The sequence below is a fragment of the Cervus elaphus genome, chromosome 5, assembly GCF_910594005.1.
Source record: "Cervus elaphus chromosome 5, mCerEla1.1, whole genome shotgun sequence".
In the NCBI taxonomy this organism is placed as follows: domain Eukaryota; kingdom Metazoa; phylum Chordata; class Mammalia; order Artiodactyla; family Cervidae; genus Cervus; species Cervus elaphus.
Window position 1 is genome coordinate 121,279,301 of NC_057819.1, and position 15,132 is coordinate 121,294,432.

Sequence of the window (15,132 nt, forward strand, 5' to 3'; positions counted from 1 at the left end):
TCCCAACTACCCTATATATAATAACAAAATCCAGAAAATAACCTATATGCCAAATAATAAGGAACTATTTAAATAAATGATAGATTTCTAACCAAAGTGGAACATTACATAGCTATGAAAAATGATGGCCATGCTATACACCAAATGTAGTTTAAATAATTCAAAATTCTTGAAGTGTTTGGTAAAAAGATATGCATCTATGAGTTACCTTCCACAGAAGAAAGGGCAAGTTCCAAAGTACTTAATGAAGGTGAAAAGAAAATTCACAATCTGGGTCAAAATGCAAAGAAACGGAATAACTCCAAGATAGGAGTGGGAAAATTCAGACTTGTAGACGTACTTCTAAATTTTCAAGTTGTGCTCTGGAAAGAAGCACAGCACACATCAATACTGATGACTGGCTTTAAGAACAGACTGCACAGAGAGTAGCAAGCTATCTTTGGACTGCTCTGAATATAATCCCCCTGTGTGCTGGAGATCACAGAACGATTCCCAAGGGTTGCTGAAGAGCAGTAAACTGCCAGCATCTTGCATGCAGAATCCCTTGGGAGCAGGGAAGTTATTTTGGAATACGACTTTTTCAAGATCACAAAGGTTCAGATTTGGCTGTCCTTGAACACCCTTAAGTGACAGATGACCAAATCTCCTTTCTATAAATTAAAAGAGGGGAAATGATGACTCCTGGTCCTTTGTGCCCGCTTTTCGTGCAGACGGTTGGTACTTCTAGTTAAACATAATTATCCCCTAAATTCTGGGTGTATAATTCAGTGGTTTAATGTTGCTGTACCGAATGGCTGGACTCTTGTAGAACCTGAGGCCATGTCCAGTTTCTTTGGCTACTTATTAGCTCAAGTCCTCCATGCTGGGACCAGGGCAAGAACATTAAGGCAAAGTTCCAAGATGTTTCTCATTTTCCCAGGCGAAGGAGTAGTTAAATGTTTGGACTAGAATGAGACATCCTACTAGGTTGGATTTTGTAGAAAAGGGAGAATTTATGGGGGTATGGAATAGCAGAGGGCTAAGAATTAAGCAGAGAAAGTCAATACAATAAACTGGGAAACAGAGCTTGCCTGGGTCAGCCACACAAGTTACAGGCTCACACACACACAAACACACACACATGAACATACATGTTCACACAGGTTGATTGTTGTTCCAAAGCCATCAGAACTCCAGGTTTGACACTAACATTTTCATAAAAGGATATTTCAGATTAGGGCTGGAGAAACGACATGATTTATCTTAAACTCAAGAGGCCAAGGTACAGTTGGAAGTTAGAGGCAAAAAATTCCAAGTGAATGTAGTGAAGTAAACGGGAAGCTTTAGAAAAGAACTTGGGTGTTCAGAAATCTAAGAGTAACACTCAGATGAGATACTATCATGATTAAAAGGTGACCAGGGGAACTGGGGGTGTGATAAACATCTACACATTTAACATCAGGCATCCAAATATTTAATTACCTCTGGAGTTCGTGTGTGTTAGTCACTCATTCGTGTCCGACTCTTTGTGACCCCATGAACTGTAGCCTGCCAGGCTACTCTGTTCATGGAATTCTCCAGGCAAGAATACTGGAGTGGACTGCTTTGGCTCCAGGAATAAACAGCTAGCCTGCTTGTACCAAGTTGGCTTTCAGCCAGCAACTACGTGTGGGAAGTTTATGTGCTTTGAAGAATGAATTAAGAGGCAGGGCGGGAGTGGTAATGGTGAATTTGGAGCTCCAAATTCAAGCATGTTTTAAGTAACTGAATTAGTGTTACATACTTTGGGGAAAACTAGTCAATCCTACAGGAAATCAACCCTGAATATTCACTGGAAGGACTGATGCTGAAGCTCCAATACCTTGGCCACCTGGTGCGAAGAGCCAACTCATTGGAAAAGACCCTGATGCTGGGAAAGATTGAAGGCAAAAGGAGAAGGGGCGACAAAGGATGAGATGGTTGGATGGCATCACTGACTCAACGCACATGAATTTAAGCAAACTCCGAGAGATAGTAAAGGACAGAGGAGCCTGGCGTGCTGCAGTCCATGGAGTCGCGGACAGTCGGACATGACTTAGTGACCGAAGAACAGTCACAAATTCGGGAAAAATCCTCACTGTAGCTGTGGTGCACTGTTAGAGGAAGCTGGGGCCTGATATGATGCCGGGATCAATGCACATAATGTGGATGTTCCTGAGCATACCCGGACAAAACCGTAATTCAGGAAGATACATGCACCTCTCCGTTCACGGCAGCACTAAATATTTACAATAGCCAAAACAGGGAAACAGCCTCAGTGTCCACTGACAGATGAATGGAGACAGAAGACATCGTACTTACATGCAAAGGAATATCACTCGACCATTAAAAAGAATGAAATAATGCCACTTGCAGCAAATGGATAGACCTAGAGATTATCATGCCAAGCGACTTAAGTCAGAAAGAGAAAGACAAACACCATAATCGATATCACTTATATGTGGAATCGCAAGTGTGACACAGTGAACACATGTACAAGTGAACTCACAGATATAGAGGGCAGACTTGTTGTCAAGGCGGAGGGGGGATGGCGGGACAGAGGATTGGGAGTTGGGGATTAGCAGATGCAAACTATTATATTACTATACAGGATGGATGAGCAACAAGGTCCTACTATAGCACAGGGAACTATATTCAGTATATCTTGTGACAAATCAGAAGAATATGAAAAACTGGAAAATATGAAATATGGAAAAGAGTATGGAAAAATATATATAATGGAATCATTTTGCTGCACAGCAGACATTAACACAACATCGTAAATCAACTACACTTCAACAAAATAAATATGGACATTGACTTTCATTACAGGGTTGAATAGAAGAGGGAGAGCGCTGGCTAAGCTCCGAGGCGGCTGTGGAACAAGGAGGGTCAAGCATTTCTGTGCTCACGCTTCTATCCCCAGAGGACCCTTCTGTGAACAACAGGAGCTACTCGAGCTGGAGAAACTCTCACCAGATCAGAGTGATTTCAGCTCAACTCAAACTGGCTTGCCCTGCTGTGGAGAGAATCTGGTGTTCCCCTGGGGTGGTGTTCCTACAGATTCCCTTGGGGAGATTTTTCTTGGTTATCACTCAAGACTGTTGCCTCACATTTGATGAGCGGGAACCAAGGATCTGTTGGGCGGATCCCACTAGGTTACAGATTCACCTTGGTGACTTTTTTAGCTGGATAGGACTGGCACCCAGGCATTTCCTACCAAGGGCTGAGCCCTGAAGATGCCTATCAGACACTTCTTTGCACACAAGTTGCCTAGAACTGGGTCTAAGAACGGGCCATTGGCTTGTCCTTTCTCCCTTGATAGCTTCTTTCCCCATCAACCCACAAGTTCCCAATTTGTCAACATTCCCTTGGAAAGAGCTGAGAAAGACAGACAGGAAGATACACTTGGAAAGAAGATTGGTTTGTACTTTATTTACAACAGAATGTAAGAAAAAGTAAGTTATTATCAATAATAAATAACTGGGAAAAAACACAAAACGGCTGCAAAATGACATAGGAGGATGGCTTCCTCACACCGTTAAGATGTGTGAAGATCAACTTCTGTTTGCTTTGCTGTCATTCACACTGTGCATTCCAGAACTTGGTCCTTCAGCTGTGGCAGTGGTGTATTGACCATTTAACTAGTCAAGATCCCAGTTCGCAATGTAAACGCTAAAACTGACACTTGAAGCTACATGTAAGTGGCACAGGTATAACATCAGCTCAAACAGCCTCTCTTGGAGACACATAGAAACTGAGGGGAGATTTGCAATTCAACAGACAGGCTTTTGATTTTAAGCAGAAACACTGAGAGAGGCTTATCCTAGAGTCTGTTAACAACAAAATGATAACAACAGCATCTGGAAAGGTCTCAACATATTCACATTCTCTTATTGCACTAACTCCTAAAAAGCTTAAAACTTACATTTCAAATGAAACAGACTGCTTTGAAGGTAGAACACAGAAGAACCCAGTATGCGTTGCCTCCATATGCCATTGCTGCGCTCTTCTGAAACATCTCGTTTTCAGCAGGAAACAATAGTTTTCCTTCTTTCTTTTTTAGGAAACAATAGTTTTAAACAGTCTATTTATGATCAATTGCAGTTGCTGGACAGATTTTTTTTTTTTTAATTTTAAGAATTATGGCTCAAAAAAAAAAAAAAAAGAATTATGGCTCAGATGGCATATTGTCACCCAGCCTACTGAACCAGATGATCAGAAAGAGACTAAAACTATTTAAACAATCCTTCTGTGTTGGAGCATCTGAATACGCATCACATATGGAGTAAAATTACACTCTGGCCCTTCTGAAACGTACAGTTGTTGTTGACCTATGCCAGACAGTGACAAGTAGTCTTTGAGCCATGAAGAGGAGCTAAGGCGAGTAGGATTTAAAAGTACACATAAATTCATTAGCGGTGAAATTTTCATGGAAAAATGATTTCTCGAGAAGTGTCGGAATCTACTCTTAGGTCACTGTTTATCATAGTGTCTTGGAAGAAAACCATATAATAACATTTGGGAGTCCCGTTGTGTTTTTTAAGTGTCTACATAAGACACGCACAATTGCACTAGTTAGAGATTTATTTTCACAACCTAAAACGTGGCTAATAAATGCCTTCAAATAAATTAAAGCCATTTTCCCCACACACAAATGCAAAACCAAAAACAGAAGGGTTTATAAATTAGTTCACAAATGAATTCATATTGTTTCAGTTACAATGTGGTAACTGAAGAATGTCACGGACTCCTGTATTGTTATGCTTTTTTCTTTGCTTTGCCTTATTCTAGCTCAAAAGTAGGAAAATGAAAGGTCTTCAGAGCTGACTTCTGACAAAGTTTATGCAGTAAAAACACTGAGGCCTTCTTGTCCTGGAACAGCACAGCTAAAGCAATGATCTGTTCGACAGCCAATGAAAAGCACAGGGGCATTTTGTAATTTGAAGTCCATCCAAAGTAATGAAATTTACGTTCATTTTGATGGTCTCCACTACATGAGAGACAAAGATGGGGTGAGCATAAATGTTATTCTGTGGATTATTTTAATTTGGCTACCAGAGACTTAAAACTGATGGTGTTGGATTCGCCATACTATATTTATATATATACAGGTATAATACAATTTTGGTGAACAAAGTTGAAGGTTTCCACATTGCAGACAGAGGCACTGAGTTAAAATTCTATTTTTTTCCCCAAAACATGCTTAATGAATTCAAGTTTCTGGTTTTTTTCTTCTAAGTTTCCATCATGCAGCCATTTAATTTCCATCCTTACAGGAATTAGTAATGTTCTATATACACATTCATTGCAGGCTTGTACCCCACAAAAAAACAAATCCATGTATGAAGACTGTGAAATGACACTTGAAAATCAAGATAGATAAAATACTGAAGCCATTTATGCCTTGTGATGACTGGATTAAATATCTGAAGCAGCTAAAAGAATATTTGCACCCCTCCCCCCTTTGAAAATGCACACAAACCACATGTAGACAGAAAAACTGAACAGACTCTAAGACCACACATATTTGTTGGCTAAGAATCACACTATCAGTGGTAGTTTTGCAAGTAATGTCTGTGGTATTGTACTGGCTTTAAGAGAAAGAAAATTCACAGTAGGAAACCAGGAATTAGCTTTCTAAAGCATATAGAATTGTTGACCTTGATAGAGGAAGCTACTTTACAAAAATGGAAAATGAGCAATGGCATCGACAGAAAAATTAGGTGCCAGATGTGTTAATGACGGGCTCAAAACAAATCCATTCCATGCGAATATCATGATCCCCACCCCATCTTGATTTCAGCTTGCAAATGTTAAGCAAATACATACACTATGCAAGTGTCTTCTGAAAGGAGAATTTTGCTTCCTAAAGCCAGACATTCTTGTTAAGTACTACTGTGCTGAAAGGGAGCCATTGAGAAGTCCAAGAGATCTGGATAAAAGATCGAGTTTTCCCACAAGCAAAAATCATGCTACCATACCATGCAAAGAAGGCATCTTACTGTGGTACTATCACTCTTAGGGAAGAGATGCACTGTTGATCTAAGCTATTTGCAATGGGTTTCCTTTGAGTTCTGGGTTTATTTATATATTAAGCTAAATGTCAACCTATAGGTTAAGAAATGATCTTGACAACCTGACATATGACTTAGAACACTTGGTGCTGGGCTCCTGGGGCCAGCACTTGCACCTTGGGAGAGTTTGTCAACTTGAAGGACATTATGCAGAGTGCTGGGCACGAGAGCGAGAAGCAGGCAGGGTCCACCGGCTGAGAGCCTGTGTAAGAGGAAGAGGACACGCTCCTTGGTTTCCTTTGGAATCTGCGTTCGGGGACGGTCCCTTTCCTGAGGTTGGAGGTTATGGTCAGGAAGGCTAGCTGGGGCCTTGGAGTCGCCCAATTACCTTGTTCTCTTCCTCCCTTGGAGGACAAATGCTAGATTCTGTTTGCTCTTCCTTCTGTGTTTAAAGGCAGTGAGGTGCAAAGGTGGCAGATTTTTCTCTTTAGATCAAAAGAGAGTTCTCTTTCTGCCACTTTGGTGAATGATCTTGTCTCCTGTCAACCTTGAGTCTAATCCTGCATTACTAAGACCCTCAGAAAAGAAAGTTGGACAGAGGGGCATCTTTTATAACTTCTTTTTACTCTATAAATAAGAATCAGCCATTCTGCTCACTTTCTCCTCCCACTTGATGGATATATTGACTCAACTTTTGCCATATTCCTGATATTTGGATTTCAAGTAAGGAACAAGAGAACGGCAATTTTTTCCTAAGGTCCAGTGATGGGCAATATATTCCAGGGAGGTCCAGATATTATTAAGAGTATCCCCATCCCATTAAGGGGATGGAAACAAGTCCGACAGTGTTAAAGTCCAGGCAGCTTACTCTACCCTGAACTTCTCTGAATGAGCAAAGAGTCAATGAATTCTACTCAGTTAACTGCAAATTCTGAGAATCTTAACAAATGACGTAAGGCTCGTTGATACCTGTAGGGAAAAAAAAAAGACATTTGCCTCACCTGGGTCTGTTGGTTCCTAAACCAAACCATTCAAAATCAGTCTGTTATGGTCACATTTATCCATGTAATTCTTAAAGATTTCTGAGGCCTCAAGGGCACAAAGGGGAAGTTATTAAAAGACAGAAACAAGTGGCATTTTTATTAAATTCTGTGAAAGGTATAAATAAGTTATTGTTAATTGCACTTGGAGCCTCTACAGGTTGATAATTAAAATTTTGAAAAAATTTAACGAGTTAATTAGGCCCCAAATCCTGAGTCAGACTAACCAAAGTAGGAATCTTAGTAACTCCTGGTATTCAAGTATTGGTAAGGAGCAGTTCAAAATTTAACAATTAGGTGTGTTATGCCTGAGAAATTTTTTGAGAATTTCACGTTTGATGGGAGGAAACTAACTTCATTATTTTACTATACCTTGTAACAGAGTGGTGTAAAGTTTTCATTTATTTACCCTTGAAGTCCATGCCAACCTCATCAAATGCCCAATAAACAAGGCTTCCTCCCTGGCGACCAGCTGCGGCCACAGAAGATCTCTTCTGTCCTTCGCAAGTCTTGCATTTTACATCTACTGTGACACTGTGTGGCAGACTTAGGGAGTCATATTCTATGTGAAATTATTTAACCACATGCACACTCAAGAGATCAAAGGGACATGTCTGAGTGACAGAGCAGTCTTTTTCTGTATCAGAAGATCCTTAAAAACAAACAAACAAGACCCAAAACTGAAAATATAAAACCCCATGAAATATTCATATGAAGTTACTCTGATTTGGGCCGACATGGCTTATCTGAAGAGTGGATGCCAGGTAAATTCAGGGTGGCTTTTTTCTCAGGGTCTGGAAGTGTGAGAGTTTCTGGGGCAGACTTTTTCCGGGGTCGATCTTTGGGAACTGACAGGAATTCTGGTGCATCGGTGGAGAGAGGCGTGGATGGAGCGCTCGAAGGGGCACTGCGGACTGAAGAAGGCAGCAGGGGGATGCTGGAGATAGAAACGGCAGGTGGGAAAACGCCAATTTTCTTGTTGGTGGCTTCCTGAGTGGCTCGTTCAAACTCTCGGACTTCATCCATTGTCATGTCTTAAAGGCAAAAAATAGAAAAAAAATGAACAAGTATTTGGAAGAGACACAAATGGATTCATCTCTCTGCCTGTTTAAAGGAGCTATCAGAATCCTATGATTAAGGGGTCTCTCCAGATTATTAGCCCAGATTGTCTTTGAAATGCTAAACCCTGAATTTTTTCTTTTTACTGAGGCTGACCTCTGAAAAAATATTTCTTTATGAATATCCATCCAAGATTTTCCAAAGCACTTTCAATGAGTAATTTAAGTATTCTGAAGAAGAGTTTATCAGGAGAGCACAGAACCACACCAAGTTGTATGTGTCTGTACATCCGTGTGCTTGTGGATATGGTGTGGTATATGGAGCTAATATTAGACCTGACCATCCTTTCTACAAAAGGAAGGTAATTAAAGCAATCAGTGGCCCCAAATGATACATATTAACAACTATTTTAGATCATGAAAAGACAAGTTTACCTTTACAGGGTAAACAGGCAGATTATCAGAATTTCTCAACATGTTATCCTCTTGTTCAATAAATATACTTTTTGCATTCTAGGAGTTACTTGTTTCCTAACTATGTATCCATCCTGAGATCTTTTTCAGAGGAAAAAACAAGTAAGATGTGACAGCAACAAGGAACTTTGCTAATTATCCCCAAACCAAGGAAACAAAACAATTTCTCAAGGAAACATAAAAAGAGCAGAGAAGAAAAAGAGAGGATCACAAAATCAGTGAGAATTTCATTTAAAAGAAAAAAAGAACATTATTTGGCATCCAAGACATAAATTCAGTGACGCCTTATTTAATGGGCATTGTCAGATGATACAGACTTGCCAAATGTCTGAAATGTTCTTATGTGAGAGAGTTAAAAAAAATTCTTTTAAAGGCAAAGTCTTCCCTAATGTAAATACATTAATGTATTACACACACTTACACACTTACTACCAATTAGACATAATATATGGAAAGAATATCACTGTGCTACAATACAGTGGTGACTCACTTCTTAGGACTGATTTGCTTTATATAGTGTGGCATTTCTTCTCTCATTCTCAGGAACTCTATTATTACTCTCAGTCTGGCTATCCCTGGTATCCTTTGCCAATTTTGTTACTGGTAACTGGGAAAATAGGTAACTGGTCTTATTAAATAAGCGCTGAGTGAAGGCCGACAAGCTTGTCCTGGTGTAAAAGGTGAAACCTGCTGACCACGGGCTTCTGTACCTGTTTTATCTTCCCAGAGACCTGTGTTTTCACTTGTGTCCTTTCCCGTGAACTTAGTTGGTGAGCCTTCATTGGATGACACTACATAAACCAGTATGAAACATACAGACACTTTGGAAATATTAACTATGGAGTGAATATTCATAACATAGTATTAGTCATTAAGATATATGATCTATAGTCATATCATAGCATACAAGCGAACCAGAAATATGTTAAAAAAAATCCTTAAGGGTATTTCCTGGCAACAATTATTAAGATTTTCTGGAAGGGAAAAGTTTTTACAAAGGAAATAAAAAACTATGCCCATGTTGATAGAATATAAAATTCAGAATATACCAAGAACTGTACCTGTAAACTTACCACTTAGAACACTAAGGCTATTAGACAAGCTAAGAAATAAGATTAAGTTCTTTAAAGAGAGGTATTTCAAAATAAAATTGAGACTCAGAAAAGTTTCAGTGAATTTCAGCAAAGTTTATCTTTGAAAAATCAGGTTTTCTTTACAAGTGGCTGAATGGTGCGCTACTCCACACATCCAGCAGGGGGCAGGAATCACCCAAAGTACAGAATTTTGATTCTACGCTCCTATTCAGTCTCTCAGAAGTTCTCTTCCTTGAAACGTGTTGAAACTGCTCAGTTGAAAAGGAGACTGTTATTTCCTTATTGCTGGGGCCATGGATGTTCATTTTGCCCAGTTTCAATATAGTTTGTCTCTGCTCAGGAAGTAGATCCAAATTTACTGAGCACCCATGTAGTTTCTGTGATGGACAGCAGCCTCTTGATTTCAACTTTTTCATTATGATAGAGAAGAAAAATATGGAAAAATCAATGACCCTTCCCAATTTGATGGAATTTCAAAGAATAAGGCAAGTGTGGTATGCATTTAAAGATAACCACATTGTGTAACTTCTGAGGAGATGGGCATTTCTGACACTGAAGTTACGGGATCGGCTCTGAGTTGCAGCCAGAGAATGCACGGGCTTTCCCATGGGGAGACCCATTCCAGGTGTCACCATCTGAACAGTAACCTGACTTTCCAACAGTAATAATCAGAGAAAAATGGAAAGAATTCCAAACCAAGAGCCTTAAGCTGTAAGAACTTAGACTGAGGAAAGCGCGGTGTAGTATCCTTCGCTAGTGGCATCTCCCCCCTTCCTCTGGTTTCCTTTGTCTTGTCACGCTTACATAGGGAGCGGCTTTCAGACAGCGGCTGAGAGGGGACAGGTATCAACATTCCTAAAGTAACTGAGAGTGATGGCAATTTAAGGACGGTTTCCTTACGAGCACTTCTAACTTTAGAACGGGGAGAGAGAAAGGGGGAAGCCCTATAGGAATTGGCCAGCGCCTCCAGAGGAACACTTCAGTTAAGTCTGATCCAAACAGCTTCTGCAAGTCCAACCACTGCATGCAAGAAGAGTTACGGCCATTTCAACCTCAAGGGCTGCCACATGCAACCAACAGCAGCACACAAGGCCTGACAGGGCACATTCCCAAGACATGCTCTCAGAAGCTCACTCGACATTTCCAAGGTGCAACCTGAGGTCTTCACAAACCTAAAGCATTCACAACAAGAGCCATCTCTCAATTTTCTCAAACTACACTGCAATTTCTTACATAGCTAATATGCATTATTCTGGGTCTGACAGACATGCGGGCTCAAGCTGGCACCCGAAGAGACCACAGCTCTGGCCAAAGATACATGAAAATGACTTGGTGATTACATTTTCTTTGTTATCTGTGATTCTTCCTCATAAGCACGGATGACTGATAGAACTATATTTAAGATGCTGGCATGTAGACAACACACTGTCGGCTCTCAGTCACCAACGTGCCATTAAATAACCTTAGGCTCTCCGAGGCTTAAGTCCCAGCTAGACCTAGCTCACCCCACCTTCACTGCTCAGCCAGTGTGTATGCATGGACAGCAGCCCCGTCTGGACAGGAACCTAAGTAAAAAGGAACCAAAGGTAAGACAGCCATAAAGAGCCATGGAAAGCATTTCAGAGCAAATGCAAAGAAACAGAAAATACCAGATGAGCCAATAGCCTTCCCTGAAACGAGTAACTGAATGTTAACTATGTCTTTAAAAGTTACTGGCGCTGATGATCTAGCTTTTGTGTGACATCCGTTTCTACCCCTCTGTTCTTTTGTGGTGCAGGCCACAAAATGTTTCCATTCTCTATGCTCTTGGTTTTATGACCAAGACAAGGTAACCTCCGAGTCAAGTGGCTTTAAAGAATAGAAATGCCTGGAAGCAAGAGGTAACAACGTCCAGTTAAGACCCAGCTCAGGTTCTTCGCCGACAGCCTCTGGGCTACGACGCTTTTTTGTGGAAGTTTGAGAATTGATGCGTTTGAAGTCATTTCAAAGATCGGTTTATGGGTACGTTTGGTAAAGAGTGGGCAACATGTTTTAAAAATTCTACATACACTTGTTTGGGCCTGGCTCTCTATGTCATCCACAGTGGAGGAATGCTGATTGCAAACTTTTATGTTGGTTTGTTCATGCATGTTTTTCTCGTATTCCCGAACATCATCCATTGTCATATCTGAAAGAAGGTCAAGACGTTGGCAACTTCCGTTATTAAAGGCGAACTTTCAATGGGGTAAACTTTAGGGGATGATGGCAGCTTAGCAGAAGCCAAAGAGAGGAGTAAAAAAGCGGGTAACTCACTAACTTTATGAAGAGTTAATCATAAAGTTAGCTAAACCAGCCAAAGGCAGAGTGAATACAAGGGAGTTAAGTCAAAACAGTCTTAGAGCTGAGAAGAATGGAGATTATTTAGGGGTGATTCTTGTACAGTGAGTTAGGTGGGCAGGAAGTATTAGCTTGTGGACAGGGCTGTAGCCTGAGATCTCCTAAAAGCATGGTTAGAAGATCCCTGTAAGGGACAGGGTCAGGTTTGTGTGGTTTAATACTTACCTTTCAAAATAGATTTGGAAATTCTTTACAGCAATGCATTCGACAACAGAAAGGGCACTTTCATTGCTATTGTAAGAGACATGACATTGAGGGCAGAGAGACGATGGGCACTGCTCCTGGCGAGATTTGGTGCAATGCTCACACAGACGTATTTTTGCACAGAATACATGGGGTCAGAGAGTGCAGGTCTACACTGAACTCCAAGTCTAACCTAACAGCACGAAGAGGGCTGGCACTACTTCCACCCACACAGTTCTAGAAATAAAATGGCACAAGACATTATGTTTTTTTGGCCTGATTCTGCAGATTTTTCAGGATTTCAGAATAATAATTTCTGAAATCCTGTGGTTCTAAACAGGGGACAGTTCTGTGACACTTTTGGTTGCCACGACAGAGGTGGAGGTGCTACTGGCATGTGGCCGGGAGGTGCCAGGGATGTGGTAGCACATTCCACAGCGCACGGTCCTCCTCCCTCCCCGACAAAGAATTATCTGGCCCAAAATGTCCGTGGTGCCGAGGTTGATCCAAGGGATAAAAAACTTCAACAAAGACCCTGCTATCTTTGGTATGTGCAATGCATAAAAATAATAATTAGTCTCAATTTAAAAGTTTCTGTTGCTTTATCCTGCACTCCCCACTCCACTCCTTGGATATTTTACAACAATTCATTAGCAGTTTCCCCAGATGGGGATTCCTCTGCCACTCTCCTGGCAGAATTTAACTTCATGCCTCTTTACAATGAATTGTACATGCTCAACAATTGGTTAATCAAGCTACCACCTTGACCACTAATTAGCTTGGTGGGGATTTAGAGCAAGTATTTACAGTTGGAATTTTTCCGTTAGTATTTTCTGCATCATGTGGTCTGGTGTCTTTTTATATCAGTCCTTATGTGTCACGTGAGAGTCTCTTCAATTCCAAAGGGCAGACTTGTGAGAAGTTTATGAATTAATTCAGTGTGGTCTGGGGCCAAGATGGAGGGCAGCTCTAAATCCAGACCTGGGCGATATTATTTAGCTGGTGACACCCCCACACCCTGAAACCGTTAATCAAAAATGCCATCCATAAGCAATGTAGGTATCAAGAATGCTAAGCAACAGTCTGGCCAAGCGAAGAGCATGCTTTTCTTTTAGAAAATCAAGGTAACTGCAAAGCAGTAAAGAGATGCTGCTTTGTGAATAGAACAAATGCATCTTTGTTAACAATAATAACATTTTTTCAATACAACCACTTTAATTTCAATGGCCAGTTATCAAAAGTTCTTAAACACAAATATACCTGGAATGAATACTGAGGTAATTTAAAGTTAAAAGTTTAAAATTAAAGAAATTTCTTTATACACATGTTCATTAGACACTTTATTTCCCCCCTCACTGGCATGCTAGTCATTTTAAAAACAAAAACAAAGGAGGCTTCATTTCTTTGTTCTAGTGAATCTCAACGGAAATCATTCTTTATCTTTAATTAGCTCAGAGTTAACAGAGGGGCTTAAACTGTGTGACCAGGGGCTTTCAAAGATTTTTATGGATGTGAAGAAAGATTTAATAATGAAGATACTCATTATTAGCTTGTTCATAATAGTGAAAAACTGAAAACAACTCTGAGGCCTGATAGTATTATGCAGGAATTAAAAATGATGCATAAGAATATTGAACACTATAAAGAAATGACTTTGGTATATTGTTAAATAAAAAATTGGAGGTAAAATAAATCATTTTTGCCAGAAAAAATGAGAGTACACTTCTAAATGTTAACAGTGATTGTTTTGAGGAGTTGAAATTTTAATGTTCTCCTTTCGCTTATCTATATTTTCTAAATTTTCTACATCAAATCTGAATTACTTCTGTAAGAAAGAAAGAGAATGTTATTTCAAAATCAATTATTTGGAGTCATTAGAAGATGGATACCATCAATTTGCACTGTATAAAATGTATAAGAAGATACATTTTAGAAAAGAGTATTTGCCAATTCTAGAATCATGATCCCCCCCCTTTTAAAAGTAACAGTTAAGAAACAGTTACAGAAAACTTCATCTTAAAGAAAAAAAACCTCTCAATTAGACCACATAATAATGAACATTTCTAGGGAGTTCCCTGGTGATCTAGTGGTTAGGATTCAGTGTTTACACTGAACAGACAAAAAAAAGAAAAAAGAATGAACCTTCTAGTACAGGGGAGGTTCTCTAAAAGATAATGATAATTTGGTCCCAGCCAATGCTGAAGGAAAATATGTTTGCCTAAATTGTGAACTATCCTCTCATACTATACATGCTTATGGAAATGATGTCAATATTCCTCAGTAATTTATGGAAAGCCTAATCAAGTGAAAATGTTCTTATTCAGGTTATCTGATAGAATGCATTACATCTTGCTTCGGCAAAGTGTATTACCTCGAAATCTATAAATGAGTCAATTTTTTAGTAAATTCAATTACATATGCCTGATGATGGATTATACTCTTGGAGCTGATTCATCTTCATTACTAATTGATTTTCAATGATCAGAGTCACTTCTCACAGTTTAGGTTCAGATCTCTTTGTCCCCAGGAAAAAAGTGCTTATGTATATCAGATAAACTCTTAAAGGAATCTTATGTCAATTATTTTGCAAATAACTGAATTTAATTATCCCTTAATTTACAGATCTGAAAGGTCATAATTTACTTTTTTCAAGTAGAGTTTCTTAAATGAAGTCTTCTTAAACAAATAACACTGGCCTAATGGCCTGATTTAAGAGACTACTGGAACTATTACCAAAATTATTCTGATAAGGAAGCTAAATCCTAGTATCTTTGACACTTGGCCATTAGAGGGTGACTGATCATCTGGCGGTATAAATATTCTCTTTGTCGCAAGATTTCCTGTCTTTGTCCTCTTGCAAGACCGTTTCTGTCCTTCTTTTTCTCACCCTCTT

General features: G+C 39.7%; 1 protein-coding gene across 5 annotated transcripts in view; it reads right to left on the reverse strand.

Moving 5' to 3' along the window:
* Positions 1–3,405: 3,405 nt before the first annotated feature.
* The window catches only part of PITPNC1 (phosphatidylinositol transfer protein cytoplasmic 1), a 253,667-nt gene continuing 241,940 nt past the window's right edge, over positions 3,406–15,132 (reverse strand). For 4 of the 5 annotated variants that reach the window (XM_043905090.1, XM_043905086.1, XM_043905089.1 and 1 more), the window contains exon 9: positions 3,406–8,088. In XM_043905090.1, coding sequence (XP_043761025.1) covers positions 7,772–8,088 — 317 coding nt within the window. In that variant the 3' untranslated portion in view covers positions 3,406–7,771. Of the gene's footprint in view, positions 8,089–11,728; positions 11,848–15,132 lie in introns of all 5 variants that reach the window. The other variant, XM_043905091.1, reaches the window with a different exon arrangement.